This window comes from Salvelinus alpinus, chromosome 5 (genome assembly GCF_045679555.1).
Source record: "Salvelinus alpinus chromosome 5, SLU_Salpinus.1, whole genome shotgun sequence".
Lineage (NCBI taxonomy): Eukaryota > Metazoa > Chordata > Actinopteri > Salmoniformes > Salmonidae > Salvelinus > Salvelinus alpinus.
Window position 1 is genome coordinate 20,160,619 of NC_092090.1, and position 15,111 is coordinate 20,175,729.

The 15,111-nt window shown below is 44.6% G+C and overlaps 1 protein-coding gene across 1 annotated transcript in view; it reads right to left on the minus strand.

Moving 5' to 3' along the window:
• Positions 1 to 7,234: 7,234 nt before the first annotated feature.
• Positions 7,235 to 15,111, minus strand: part of LOC139575669 (aryl hydrocarbon receptor nuclear translocator 2-like) — a 68,566-nt gene continuing 60,689 nt past the window's right edge. Inside the window, exons 13-14 of the mRNA XM_071400862.1 lie at positions 9,717 to 9,862; positions 7,235 to 8,747 (exon numbers count right to left, since the gene is read on the minus strand). Of these exons, the coding sequence (XP_071256963.1) occupies positions 8,649 to 8,747; positions 9,717 to 9,862 (245 nt within the window). The 3' untranslated portion in view covers positions 7,235 to 8,648. The remainder of the gene's footprint in view (positions 8,748 to 9,716; positions 9,863 to 15,111) is intronic.

Consider the following 15,111-nt stretch of genomic DNA (forward strand, 5'->3'; position numbering starts at 1 on the left):
TGCTAAACTCTGAAACATTTCTGAGAGAGATAACTAACTAGGGGCGTGGTCTTTCTGTAGCTACATGCACTGGTGTTTGTCTGGCATCTACCACAGTCTATCATGCCTGATTGTCATAACCTCATAGCTGGTAGCCTGGTGTTTATTTGAAAGAGTCATGCTGAAGTATTGTTAATGCTGTGTTTTAGAAAGGCATGTCGTTCACACAGCTCTCTGCTCCAGGCCCTGCAATCACCACTGAGATGAGATTTGGAATCCGCCGTGGTGTGTGTGTGTGAAATCTGCCGTGTTTGCCAGGGCTGGGTTTTGCGTCTGTCTCTGTTTGTCTGTCAGTCTGTGTGCTGACAGGCTTGAATCACGCTCTTCTGCACAGACAACAGCAACAAACTCCAAAACACCAACAACCTGTTTACTTGGGGAATCGTGTTGCTTCGGCTGTGCTTTGGAGGTCACACATTCCACACACTCTAATTAACAATACACTTTGGTCTGGTTTCCCGGATACAGATTGAGCTTAGTCCTGGACAAAAAAAGCCCTTTCAATGTAAAATTCCCATTGAAGTGTGAAAGACTAGGGTTCAAACACAGGTCTCCTGAGAGACACAAGACTGTGTTAGCTCCCCGATGGCTGTGTTAGCTCCCCGATGGCTGTGTTAGCTCCCCGATGGCTGTGTTAGCTCCCCGATGGCCGTGTTAGCTCCCCGATGGCCGTGTTAGCTCCCCGATGGCCGTGTTAGCTCCCCGATGGCCGTGTTAGCTCCCCGATGGCCGTGTTAGCTCCACGATGGCCGTGTTAGCTCCCCGATGGCCGTGTTAGCTCCCCGATGGCCGTGTTAGCTCCCCGATGGCCGTGTTAGCGCCCCGATGGCCGTGGTAGCTCCCCGATGGCCGTGGTAGCTCCCCGATGGCCGTGTTAGCTCCCCGATGGCCGTGTTAGCTCCCCGATGGCCGTGTTAGCTCCCCGATGGCCGTGTTAGCTCCCCGATGGCCGTGTTAGCTCCCCGATGGCCGTGTTAGCTCCCCGATGGCCGTGTTAGCTCCCCGATGGCCGTGTTAGCTCCCCGATGGCCGTGTTAGCTCCCCGATGGCCGTGTTAGCTCCCCGATGGCCGTGTTAGCGCCCCCATGGCCTTGTTAGCGCCCCCATGGCCGTGTTAGCGCCCCCATGGCCGTGTTAGCGCCCCCATGGCCGTGTTAGCGCCCCCATGGCCGTGTTAGCGCCCCCATGGCCGTGTTAGCGCCCCCATGGCCGTGTTAGCGCCCCCATGGTCGTGTTAGCTCCCCGATGGCCGTGTTAGCTCAACGGGCTAACGCAAGTCTTCAGGTCTCAGGAAACATTACTCAGCACCTGAGCATGGTTAATTAGCCCACTGCACATTTTTTTTGTTTTTTGTTGTGTATATCCCTTATCTGCATCAATTGTCTTTGTATTTTGATAGGCCTACTCTATTGACCACGTTCCAGGCTGACTACATTGCATTGCAGTCGGCTGCCAGATTTCACAACGCCTTGATAGGTGTTAAACATACTGTATCAGCTAACCACATGGTATGCTATAGCAATCTGATGCTTGACTGCACAGTTGATGACGTGGCACACAACCATTGGTTTCTGTGTGCAACATGACTACAATAATCAGCCTGGAACGTGACCACGGTCATGCCCATGGATTTCAGTTTGTATTGTTCACGTTCCAGGCCAACTACATGCATTGCATCAACAATGGTTGTGTGCCACGTCAGACTGCTATATCACATAATGTGGTTAGCTGATATGTTAAACACCTATCCAGTCGTTGTGAGATCTGGCATGCAGTCAGCCTGGAACGTGGCCAGTGTAGTCATCTAGAACCGCGGACACTGTGATATTGCAATCTCAGTGAGGATCTACCTGGATCCCTCAGAGTTAATGCTAACCTCACGGTTAACCCCAGCCTGGTGTTACAGGCCTTCACTGCTTTTCTTCCCCCCCTCCCTGCTAGTTAATTTCATAATGGTGGGTGGAAGATTCCACCCACTTGATGTGCCAGGTTTGAATTACTCTCTGAACAGAGAGAAAGATGCAACTCAGCAGTATTTCTGATGACCTGGGCCCAGTTTTTCAGAAGTTATCTATCCGGATTTCGCCTATTTGATAGGATTACATGCATATAAATAGAAGGAATAGAACGTCCCCATTCAAGTCAATGATTTGTCCGGCCCTGGAGGCCTGGACTGAAGAAAAGAAGCCTTCCATCTTGTATCCTGCACTCAAGCCACCATTGCAGGGCTTCCTAGGGAAGAGGCCCCAGATATAAGTCAGGACAGTGCAGCTACACTTCCCTCAGCAAGTATTTATCTTGAACCTTTTTAACTAGGCAAGTCAGTTAACAACACATTCTAATTTACAATGACGGCCTAGGAACAGTGGGTTAACTGCCTTGTTCAGAGGCAGAACAACAGATGTTTACCTTGTCAGCTCAGGGATTCAATCTAGCAACCTTTCGGTTACTGGCCCAACGCTCTAACCACTAGGCTACCCCTGGACTTATTACACATTTTGTGGTGTTACAGCCTGAATTTAAAATGGATTCAATTAAGATTTGTCACTGGTCTACACACAATACCCCCTAATGTCAGTCGAATTATGTTTTTAGACATTTTTACAAATTAATACAAAATAAAGCTGAAATGTCTTGAGTCTAAGTATTCAACCCCTTAGTATTGTCAAGCCTAAATACGTTCAAGAGTCATTTGGTTAACGTAAGTTGCATGTACTTACTGTGTACAATAATAGTGTTTAAAATGATTTACCCAGAAAGACTCACAGCTGTAATCGCTGCCAAAGGTGATTCTAACATGTATTGACTCTGGGTTCGGAATACTTATGTAAATAACATATTTCTGTATTTAATTTTCAATAAATGTGTAAACATTTCTAAAAACATGTTTTCACTTTGTCATTATGGGGTATTGTGTGTAGATGGGTGAGGAAAATAAATATAATCCATTTTGAATTCAGGCTGTAAAATGTGGAATTAGCAAACAGAATTTCCGAGCAAACAGCTGGAGGCAGGGCTTTCTCCTATAGAGCTCAATTTTTATGGAATGATCCATGTGAGAGATGTAGACTTAGTCTCAATGTTTAAGTCTTTACCGAAGACTCATCTCTTCAGTAGGTCCTATGATTGAGTGTAGTCTGGCCCAGGGGTGCGAAGGTGAACGGCAACACAATGGAGCGACGAACTGCCCTTGCTGTCCCTCCACTGGGATTCTCTGCCTCTGACCCTATTACAGGGGCTGAGTGACTGGCTTACTAGTGCTCTTCCATGTCATCTCTAGGAGGGGTGCGTCACTTGAGTGGGTTGAGTCCGGTTTTGCGCCCCCTCGGACTCGCGCGGTGGAGATCTTCATAGGCTATACTCAGCCTCGTCTCAGGGTAGTAAGTTTATTTTATTTTACCGTTATTTTACCAGGTAAGTTGACTGAGAACACGTTCTCATTTACAGCAACAACCTGGGGAATAGTTACAGGGGAGAGGCTGGGGATGATTAGGTGACCATGATGGTTTGATGGTGGTTGAAGATATCCCTCTAGTGGTGTGGGGGCTGTGCTTTGGCAAAGTGGGTGGGGTTATATCCTGCCTGGTTGGCCCTGTCCGGGGGTATCGTCGGACGGGGCGACAGTGTCCCCTGACCCACCCATCTCAGAATCTATGCTGCAATAGTCTATGTGCCGGGGGGCTAGGGTCAGTCTGTTATATCTGGTGTAATTCTCCTGGCTTATCTGGTGTCCTGTGTGAATTTAAGTATGCTCCCTCTAATTCTCCCTCCCCTCCCGGAGGACCTGAGCCCTAGGATCATGCCTCAGGACTACCTGGTCTGATGACTCCTGGCTGTCCCCAGTTCACCTGGTTGTGCTGCTGCTCCAGTTTCAACTGTTCTGCCTGCAGCTAGGGAACCCTGACCTGTTCACCAGATGTGCTACCTTGTCCCGGACCTGCTGTTTGACTTTCTCTCCCGCACCTGCTGTCTATCTCTGAATGCTCGGCTATGAAAAGCCAACTGACATTTACTCCTGAGGTACTGACCTGTTGCACCCTCTACAACCACTGTGATTATTATTTGACCCTGCTGGTCATCTATGAACATTTAAACATCTTGAAGAACAATCTGCCTTAAATGGCCATGTACTCTTATAATCTCCACCCGGCACAGCTAGAAGAGGACTGGCCAACCCTCCGAGTCGGGTTCCTCTCTAGGTTTCTTCCTAGGGAGTTTTTCCTTATGACCGTGCTTCTACATCTGCATTGCTTGCTGTTTGGGGTTTTAGGCAGGGTTTCTGTATAGCACTTTGTGACATGCTGATTTAAAAAGGGATTTATGAATAAATGTGATTGATTGCTTGAATAAGTCAAGGGATATGAATACCTTGAAATCACTGTGTCACAAATTTGTCTCTCCAGACCCTCAAGGTCATTTTCACATATGAATTCAGTACCCTGTTGCGGTTCCCTGGTGTGTTTGTGACAGTTCTCCAAAATACATTTTGCTTTCAAAAGACCTGAAAATATCACCTTTAGGATACGATTTGCAAGACACACATTGTACATGACGTTAACAAGCTAGCTTGTTCACAACGAGCAAAAGGTTCAACTGTCTTCACACTAGGGTCTATCATTCAAGCTGTACAGTAACATGTCAGGATGTGTATTTTGAAAGCAACCAGATTCAGTAGAGTAGTTAAAATGGTGTCAGGAGAACAAGGTCCAAGTAGGTTAAATACACTAGAGCCACCTGAAAACACACACATCCATCTCCTGTGAAGTGTTATTGAATCCTCCCATAAAACCCGCTCACACTGAAACCCTTTTCAGTGTGCCATCTCCAATATTTTCCTCTCAGACCATTCTTTCAAGCAAAGTTTCGGCAACTATGGTGGACGCAGGACCCTAGCATCGCATGCGTTCGTAAAGCTGGCAAACTCTAAATACAGCAGGGAAATAAGTACACCCCCTGGAAAGTATTTGTATTTGGACAGATGGATATGTAATCTTCACTTCAACACTGACAGATAAAGATAATTTAACTGAAAGATTATACTTTGCAATCATTTATTCATAAAAAAAATATCTTAAATAAGTAAAAAAAAAAAAAAGTAAACCCCTAGCTTCAATAGCTGGTGTTGGCTGAAATAACTTAATGTAGCCGTTTCTTGTAACTGTCTATCAGTCTCTTATATCGACTGGGAGGATTTCCCCCCACTCTTCTTTACAGTACTGCTTTAACAGTGTCATGTTCGAGGGATTTCTTGCATGCACATCCCGCTTCAAGTTCCCCCACAGCATTTCGTCAGGATTCAGATCTGGGCTTTGACTCGGCCATTCCATAACCCTCCATTTGTTCTTGTTGAGCCATTCTGTTGTAGCTTTGCTTGTGTGTTTTGGATCATTGTTCTGTTGCAAGATTCATGTTCGCTTCAGCTTCTTGACAGATGGCCTCACATTCTCCTCAAGAATTCTCAGGTACAATATGGAATTTATGGTTGACTAAATGATGGCAAGTTGGCCAGGCCCTCAGGCAGAAAAGCAGCCATAAACCATAATTCCACCGCCTCCATGCTTTACGGTTGGTATGAGGTTCTTCTGTTCAAAGGCAGTGTTTTGTTTTCGCCAAAGATGGCGTCTGGAATTGCGGCCAAACAACTCCACCTTTGACTCATCTGTCCAGAGCACATTGTTCCAGTAGTTTTGGTCTTTACCCAGGTGTCGTCTGGCAAACGTCACTCTGGTCTTGATATTATATTTTGAGAGCAGACTTCTTCCTTCCTGACCTCCCATGTAGGGCAAGTTTGTGCAGTCTCTTTCTGACAGTTGACTCATGCACTTTGACATTGTGTCAAGAGAGGCCTGTAGATCCCTTGATGTTACCCTGTGGTTCTTAGAGACTTCTATGAGGATCTTTCGGGTCAGCTCTTGGGCTGAATTTGGTGGGACGACCTGTACCAGGTAGATTGCCAGTGGTCTGGAATTTTCTCCATTTGTAGATGATCTGTCGGACAGTGGAACGATGTACTTCGAAATGGATTTGTAAACCCTCCCAGACTCATGGTCATCAGTAATCTTTCTTCGGAGGGCCTCTGAGGTCTTTTGATCTTGGCTGATGTGTTACCATACACCCATATGGTTAAGACCAAACCAAGTTTCTAATCTTTATGGAAGGCTGTACACTCCCAAGGTACTCTAATGATTTCCTAATCATTTGCACCTGTATTCGTGCACCAGATCCACATTTTAGCCATTGTAGGTGATGGTAAAGGCAGGGGTGTACACATTCTTTCTGCATAAGGTAAACTGCATTTTTGGTCATTTTAATTGTTTTTTATTTATTTAACCTTTTTAACTAGGCAAGTCAGTTAAGAACAAATTCTTATTTACAGTGACGGTCTAGGAACAGTGGGTTAACTGCCTTGTTCAGGGGCAGAACGACAGATTTTTTCCTTGTCAGCTCGGGGATTAACCTTATGGTTATTAAAAGGTTTTTCTTACTGTGTCACTTCCTTTTTCAAGTTCAGCAGTGTTTAAAAGTTGTATTTTTTTGCCTCATATCTAGTCATCTCAGTGTGTTCGTGAAGGAAAGAGAAAGGAAGAGGTAGCCATTTTACTATTGAAACAGCCATTTTGATGTTCTTTCTGCAGATGTCCCGGTTAGTCCACCACATCCACCTAAAGTATAACAGACACACCCATCTTGTCTTGTGTGGAAAGACAGAGGGAGATGCCTGTGAAATCACCACACACCTTCAGACTGTGAACTATGGGAGAGATCCCAACTCAGCACCTCCCTCACATCCACCCTGATTCCTCCCAGAAAGGAAGGGCACACTGTTGCTACTGGCACTAGGACAGCGCTCGGGAGGACTCCAATGAATGAGTGATAAACACACACACATCTTCTCATGACTATATGTTTTGACAAGAAATGGAAACCTACAGTAGAGACAGACCTAACATATCCCTTGGTAAATCTAATCTTTAGACTAGATTGGAGATTGTCTCCATTACAAAAACACCGGACAAGGATGTGTCTCAAACAATGGCACACTATTACTTGTCTGGAACAATTAGAAATAAAACCATGTTTCCTCCGTGTTCTCCAATGTTCTTCTTGCACTTTATGGTTTTGTGTTTATTATTTCTGCACTATATTCCATGACACAAAAATCTGCCCGGAAACACTTCTTTGATTAGAAGCCACGTAACCAATAAACATTTATTTTCACAAGCACAAAAATGTGTTAAACAAAAATAATGAGTAACATTTACACGATTTTATACAGGTTCCTTAAACTCAATGTACAATTAAGACTAAACTAAATACCGATAGTTAAATATGTACTCACATTGCACACATTGATGACACCTACATAAACCTACACAAAAAACAACGTATACTGTGTAAAAGTAACGAGTCAACATAAAAATCACATTATTTACAAAAACATACATTTTTAGATTTTTTTTTAGCAAAAGGATTCCAGTTGTAGATTCTGTCCCATCAGTCATTAACCAGAGACACGGTACACAATCTATCATTCTGTCCCATCAGTCATTAACCAGAGACACGGTACACAATCTATCATGTAAAAGTTCCCTCGCTATAAAGTAGAATTCAGTCTGTTAATAATCAGAAAAGAGAATAATATAATAAAGTTATAAAGTAGAGCAGCGAGAGCCACAAGGATACACTAAACTAGTATATATACTGTACTGCGTTGCTTTGGCGGTATGGCGGTTTTTCCCTTTTTAGCAAGCTGGTGAGTTTTAGCGGTTAGCTTCGATGAAGTGCACTTAAGCATTGTAGCTTAGCGACTTTTGCCGGTGAGTGAAATCTTTATTTGTATTTTTTCTACACAGAATCCTTCTAGACTTCCATAGGTTTTATCTAGGTGTTATGAACATCACTACATATAGGTATAATTTACAGCATAAAGCTTAATGTAATACTGAGGGAGGAGCAGCAGTGACATACTGTATGATAATACGTATCGATGGTACCAACATTGATCAGCGTGGTGAGTGTCTCTTGGCCCAGAGCAGTTTGGCAGAGTAGACTTCAAATGGAGTGCAAAGTGGATATTGGCAGCTTAAAAGGTGCAATCTGTAACTTTTGTTTCCCCCCCCAAAAGTGCTGCCTGCCTCTGCAACTGTTTGCAAACGGAAGGGGGGGGGGGGGGAATCTGCACTGGTGAATTTTCTAGGCGTTGTATTTTTTACTGCTTCTTGGCATATTTTGTAGTACTTCAAGATGCCACTAGGGGAAATTAACGTTACAGATTGCACCTTTAAATTGACAAGCCTTTGTTAAAAGAACAGGCATCATTTAAGTGAATGAAGACATTATTACAAAGGAAAAGGTCAGTACACCACTAGCAATGTCCCAGTCTTGTATAGAAGCAACTCTCTTCTCGTAAAGGAAAGAGGTGTCAGAGTGTTTATGAGAGGGTGCATCTGGACATTCACTGTGTGATAAAGGGTGTGTGTGATAAAGGGTGTGTGTGAGGTTGGGGAGCCATGAAGGAACCAGCACATTGTGTTCTATTCCTTTTCCACTATCAGAGGGTTCTAGTGGAAGAACAGAGCAGTGTTCCATTGATAGAATGTTAAAGGGTTCTACTCGGAGAAGGGAGGGAACATGCCCAGATCAGCAAAGTCTTCAATGTTGTAGTTGGCTGTTCCTTGTGTTGGGTCTCCTGCCATCGGCAACATGTCCTACAGAGACAGACGGGGAGGGAGAGAGGAAAGGTCAGGATCAGGGACACAGACTTTCATGTGGAGCCATATCAGACAGCACTGTGTACACTGGGCTCAGGCCAGGGAAGGAGAGGAAATCAGCCATTGAAGCCCAGTGCGTCCAAGGTGACCTCTCGTCCCGCCTCCCACACACATGGATTACTGTAGGATATTGGAGCTTGGGATTGGTGTGCATGATACCTGGAAGAGTTAGTGTCTCTCTGTGTTACCTGGAACACTTCTGTCTGGGAGGGGTTAGGGTGTGTCTCTGTTCCCTGGAACACCGCTGTCTGGGAGTGGTTAGGACGTGTCTCTGTATTACCTGGAACACCTCTCTCTGGGAGGGGTTAGGGTGTGTCTCTTAACTGGAACACCTCTGTCTGGGAGGGGTTAGGGTGTGTCTCTTAACTGGAACACCTCTGTCTGGGAGGGGTTAGGGTGTGTCTCTGTTACCTGGAACACCGCTGTCTGGGAGGGGTTAGGGTGTGTCTCTTAACTGGAACACCTCTGTCTGGGAGGGGTTAGGACGTGTCTCTGTATTACCTGGAACACCTCTGTCTGGGAGGGGTTAGGGTGTGTCTCTTAACTGGAACACCTCTGTCTGGGAGGGGTTAGGACGTGTCTCTGTATTACCTGGAACACCTCTGTCTGGGAGGGGTTAGGGTGTGTCTCTGTTACCTGGAACACCTCTGTCTGGGAGGGGTTAGAGTGTGTCTCTGTATTACCTGGAACACCTCTGTCTGGGAGGGGTTAGGGTGTGTCTCTTAACTGGAACACCTCTGTCTGGGAGGGGTTAGAGTGTGTCTCTGTTACCTGGAACACCTCTGTCTGGGAGGGGTTAGGGTGTGTCTCTGTTACCTGGAACACCTCTGTCTGGGAGGGGTTAGGGTGTGTCTCTGTATTACCTGGAACACCTCTGTCTGGGAGGGGTTAGGGCGTGTCTCTTACCTGGAACACCTCTGTCTGGGAGGGGTTAGGGTGTGAGTGTGGCTCTCCTCCCTGCTGGCCATGGTGCTGGTTCTGCCATTGGGACCAGACCTCACTGGGCCGACCCTGGAACTGACCCCCACTCTGACTGCCCTCTCCTGACACATCTAGAGAGAGAGGGAGGAGGAGGGAGGGGGGGAGGAGGAGGGGAGGAGGAGAGGGAGGACGGGGGGAGGAGGAGAGACACAGTGAGCAGTCAGCAACACATTGTGTTAGTGTGAGGTGACCCTTCACCACCCTTGGTGTTCAGATAGGATATAGTCATCAATGTTCTCTGTTCCCTACAGGACCAACACTAATACATGTCTCCATGCCAAATGGAACCCTGTCCCCTATATAGTGCTATATATAGACAGCCCTGATGTAAAAGTAGTGCACTATGTAGGGAATAATACATATTCCCCCAGGGGAGAGGCTGCTGTTAGGAATGTTTCTGGAGAGCTGGATGCCAGCACCAACATGCAGCTCTGCATTCATGTATGTGGACATGTACCACACACACACACACACACACACACACACACACACACACACACACACACACACACACACACACACACACACACACACACACACACACACACACACACACACACACACACACACACACACCTATCCCATAAAACACTTACATACCAAGACAGGGGAAAGTTATGCAGTAGCTAGTAGGCTGTAAAACCAATGTTTTATCTAGCTGACGTCATAAACAGCTTTGAAGTCTTGACATGAATAGTCAATAAATCCTTATCTGAGAGGAGCAGAGAGGGAGCCACGCGCTGTTGGCTTCCTAGAGCGACATGTCATTTATCAAATAGAAATCAGTGTTTGGGGTGTGTTTCTGTACCACGAATGTGTCAGAGCCATTGTAACGAGGAAGACATCCTACTCATAAATGTATTGATTTGCTGAGTGTACCCAAGGTGTCTGATATTTCACGTAGGTGTTCCTAACGGACAATACTGTGACTGTAGAATCACCATGAAGTGATACAGCACCAGTCTCCAGTCCAACCACTGCACAAAGACACAGACCTAGTTGGGCCTCCCTATTGGGACCCTAGTACACAGTTGAAGTCAGAAGTTTACATACACTTGGAGTCATGAAATCTCATTTTTCAACCCCTCCATACATTTCTTGTTAACAAACTATAGTTTTGGCAAGTCGGTTAGGACATCTACTTTGTGCATGACAAGTAATTTTTCCAACAATTGTTTACATACAGATTATGTCACATATAATTCACTGTATCACAATTCTAGTGGGTCAGAAGTTTACATACACTAAGTTGACTGTGCCTTTAAACAGCTTGTAAAATTCCAGAAAATTGTCATGGCTTTAGAAGCTTCTGATAGGCTAATTGACATAATTTGAATCTATTGGAGGTGTACCTGTGGATGTATTTCAAGGCCTACCTTCAAACTCAGTGCCTCTTTGCTTGACATCACGGGAAAATCAAAAGAAATCAGCCAAGACCTCAGAAAAAAAATTGTAGACCTCCACAACTGGTTCATCCTTGGGAACAATTTCCAAACGACTGAAAGTACCACGTTCATCTGTACAAACAATAGTACGCAAGTATAAACACCATGGGACCACGGAGCCGTCATACCGCTCAGGAAGGAGATGCGTTCTGTCTCCTAGAGATGAACGTACTTTGGTGCGAAAAGTGCAAATCAATCCCAGAACAACAGCATAGGGCCTTGTGAAAATGCTGGAGGAAACAGGTACAAAAGTATCTATATCCACAGTAAAACGAGTCCTATATCGACATAACCTGAAAGGCCGCTCAGCAAGGAAGAAGCCACTGCTCCAAAACCGCCATAAAAAAGCCAGACCACGGTTTGCAACTGCACATGGGGACAAAGATCGTACTTTTTGGAGAAATGTCCTCTGGTCTGATCAAACAAAAATAGAACTCTTTGGCCATTTTTTGGAAGAAAACGGGGGAGGCTTGCAAGCCAAAGAACACCATCCCAACTGTGAAGCATGGGGGTGGCAGCATCATGTTGTGGGGATGCTTTGCTGCAGGAGGGACTGGTGCACTTCACAAAATAAATGGCATCATAAGGGAGGAAAATGATGTGGATATATTGAAGCAACATCTCAAGACATCAGTCAGGAAGTTAAAGTTTGGTCACAAATGGATCTTCCAAATGGACAATGACCCCAAGCATACTTCAAAAGTTGTTGCAAAATGGCTTAAGGACAACAAAGTCAAGGTATTGGAGTGGCCATCACAAAGCCCTCACCTCAATCCCATAGAAAATGTGTGGGCAGAACTGAAAAAGCATGTGTGAGCAAGGAGGCCTACAAACCTGACTCATTTACACCAGCTCTGTCAGGAGGAATGGGCAAAAATTCACCCAACTTATCGTGGGAAGCTTGTGGAAGGCTACCCAAAACGTTTGACCCAAGTTAAACAATTTTAAGGCAATGCTACCGAATACTAATTGAGTGTATGTAAACTTCTGACCCACTGGGAATGTGATGAAAGAAATAAAACCTGAAATAAATAATTGTCTCTACAGAGCATCTGACATTTCACATTCTTAAAATAAAGGGGTGGTCCTAACTGACCTAAGACAGGGAATTTTTACTAAGATTAAATGTCAGGAATTGTGAAAAACTGAGTTTAAATGTATTTAGCTAAGGTGTATGTAAACTTCTGACTTCAACTGTATATAGTGCTCTACTTTTGACCAGAGCCCTATAAAGTGCACTATATAGGGAATAGGGTGCCATCTGTGCCACACATCAGGAATAATCCACAGGCAGAACTCATACTGGGTAATAAACTGAGGTATGTGGTATGATGTATTGGGGGCATGTAAACTACATGTTCCTCCAAGCTGTAATATTAAAGACAGTGAGATATCTAAGTTACATGTTCCTCCAAGCTGGAATATTAAAGACAGTGAGATATCTAAGTTACATGTTCCTCCAAGCTGGAATATTAAAGACAGTGAGATATCTAAGTTACATGTGTAGTAGTAACATAAGGCAACTGGATGCTAATGGTAGAAGAGACATATAGTCTGACAATTCCAATAAGACACATACTAGAGAAATATGCCTAAGACAATTGGACACATTAATGAAAGGGGGAGACACATGGTCTGCTGACCTGACACACTAATGATAAAAAGGACCCATAGTCAGCTCCTTCTAAAAAGAAGGCGTATAGTACAGAATCTGCTGATTCCAATAAAGGCAAACTGAACAAAGAGTACATTGACACATTATGCTGACACACTAAAGATAGAGGGATCCATAGTCAGCTGCTTCTAAACAGAGGTTTATAAGACAGAATCTGCTGATTCCAATAAAGGCAAACAAAACAAAGAGTACATTGACACATTATGCTGACACACTAGGATGGAGGGTCCGGCCACCATTGTAGTCTAGCTGAGAGCAGATGTGGGCGTTATTGGGCGTGAACAAGCGGGAAGCTTGAACTAGAGGATAGTGGTGGCGAATGACTTGAGAAGGGAGACTTCATTTGCATAAGGGATGGACATAGTGCTATGTGTGTATAAATATAGGAGCTAAGGCTCTGGGAGGGGGGGGTTCCGCGGTGGGTGTTCCGCGGTGTGTGTGCCGCGGGGTGTGTTCCGCGGACATTCCAGATTGTGATACAATTTGTATTAAAAATCTTATTTGAGTTCACAAAGTTCTTGTAAGAGTTATATTTGAAGTGATTTTCTACGACATAATTGGCGAGCTAGCCAGGAGCTGATAGGGACTGGGACGTTCTTGGCTGATGATGGGTTCTTTGGACAATCTAAACAAACAGAGGTGGCCACCCAACTATATACGGTAAGCAAGTTCTTACAATAGTTGAAATGTTTGTGTGGATTGCTTCAGAGTCCTGTCTCAGCGGGAGGAATGTCATGTAGGTCTCTCTCTCAAATTTCCTAAAAACGATAAAAACGAAAGAACTTTTGAATTCAAATAAATGTGCATGCATGTGTGAGTTTGGGTTTTGTATGAATGCGCATGTCTAGAGATTGAGTGAACTGGAACTGTGAACTTTGATTGTGTCGGGTGTTTGGCTGGGGGGAGCGGGCATTTGTTCTGGTTGGACTGCTCGAGACAGGTTCATGTGTCTGGTTTGATTGGGGGAGTTGTTCCGTCTGATTCTGCTTGGCCGGGTTCGACCGTATCAGGATCTGTTTTGGGATGTGCGTAAACACACCTCAGTCAACCTGAGCGGGCGACTCGTGTCGGGTGTGTGTGATTCGGACTGCCCCTCTCGTCGGACCATTCATTTTGAGCAGCCTTGTGTGGGCTGATCGGCGCAACTGTTTGTACTCTCTAGTTGAGCGGCTGGGCTCAGGCGCAGGGCTACAACAAGTAGCTTATACAGTCAAAGCATAAAACAGTAGGTTGTAGGAAAACGTTAGCCCGATTGTGCGACGTTCAACTGCAAAAGTAGCTTATACAGTCAAAGCATAAAACAGTAGGTTGTAGGAAAACGTTAGCCCGATTGTGCGACGTTCAACTGCAAAAGTAGCTTATACAGTCAAAGCATAAAACAGTAGGTTGTAGGAAAACGTTAGCCCGATTGTGCGGCGTTCAACTGCAAAAGTAACTTATACGGTCAAAGCATAAATCGGTAGGTTGTAGGAAAACGTTGGCCCGATTGTGCGGCGTTCAACTGCAAAAGTAACTTATACGGTCAAAACATAAATCAGTAGTTAAATAAATATTCATAGTTTCCGCTCTGAAAGGAGGATTGTATGGGTGAAGTAGTAGGTGCAGGAAAAACGTTGGCCCGATTGTGCGGCGTTCAAATGCAAAAGAAATCCTGCGAATAAAAAACCGCTCTGTCTAGCTACCAGGGTTTGGTAATTCAGTAGGTCACGCCACAATACTACTCTAAGAATAGAAGAAAAGATAAGTATTGGGGGTTGAATAGGATATGAAGACAAGCTGATCCGATTAGACAGTAGTCTCGTCATATTGTAGAAGTCTAGGCTTATGTAGAAGGAAGTGAATTAAGTCAATAAAGAAAGACTGAGTTGTTTTGAGGTAAAAACAAAGGGATTGAATGAACGGATGAAACATAAAAGGATGAATGATAATGTTGTAAGAAATGAGTAGATCTGTGTAAAACTAGAAGATTAGGAAGGAAAGACGAGTTGTGTGTGTATGTAGGCAGAACGTCCAGGAGAGGGAGCGCGCAGCTCTCCTGTGACAGAGTAGAGTTGATGCTGTAGTATTCAGAAATAATGTATGTACTGTATAGAGTAGGCTTCGATAAAAGAAATTAAGTGATGTGACAAATTAATTATTAATTGGAAAAGAGATTGGCTCTAACTCGGAAAAATAGTAAATAAAAGGTGTAGAAATACAT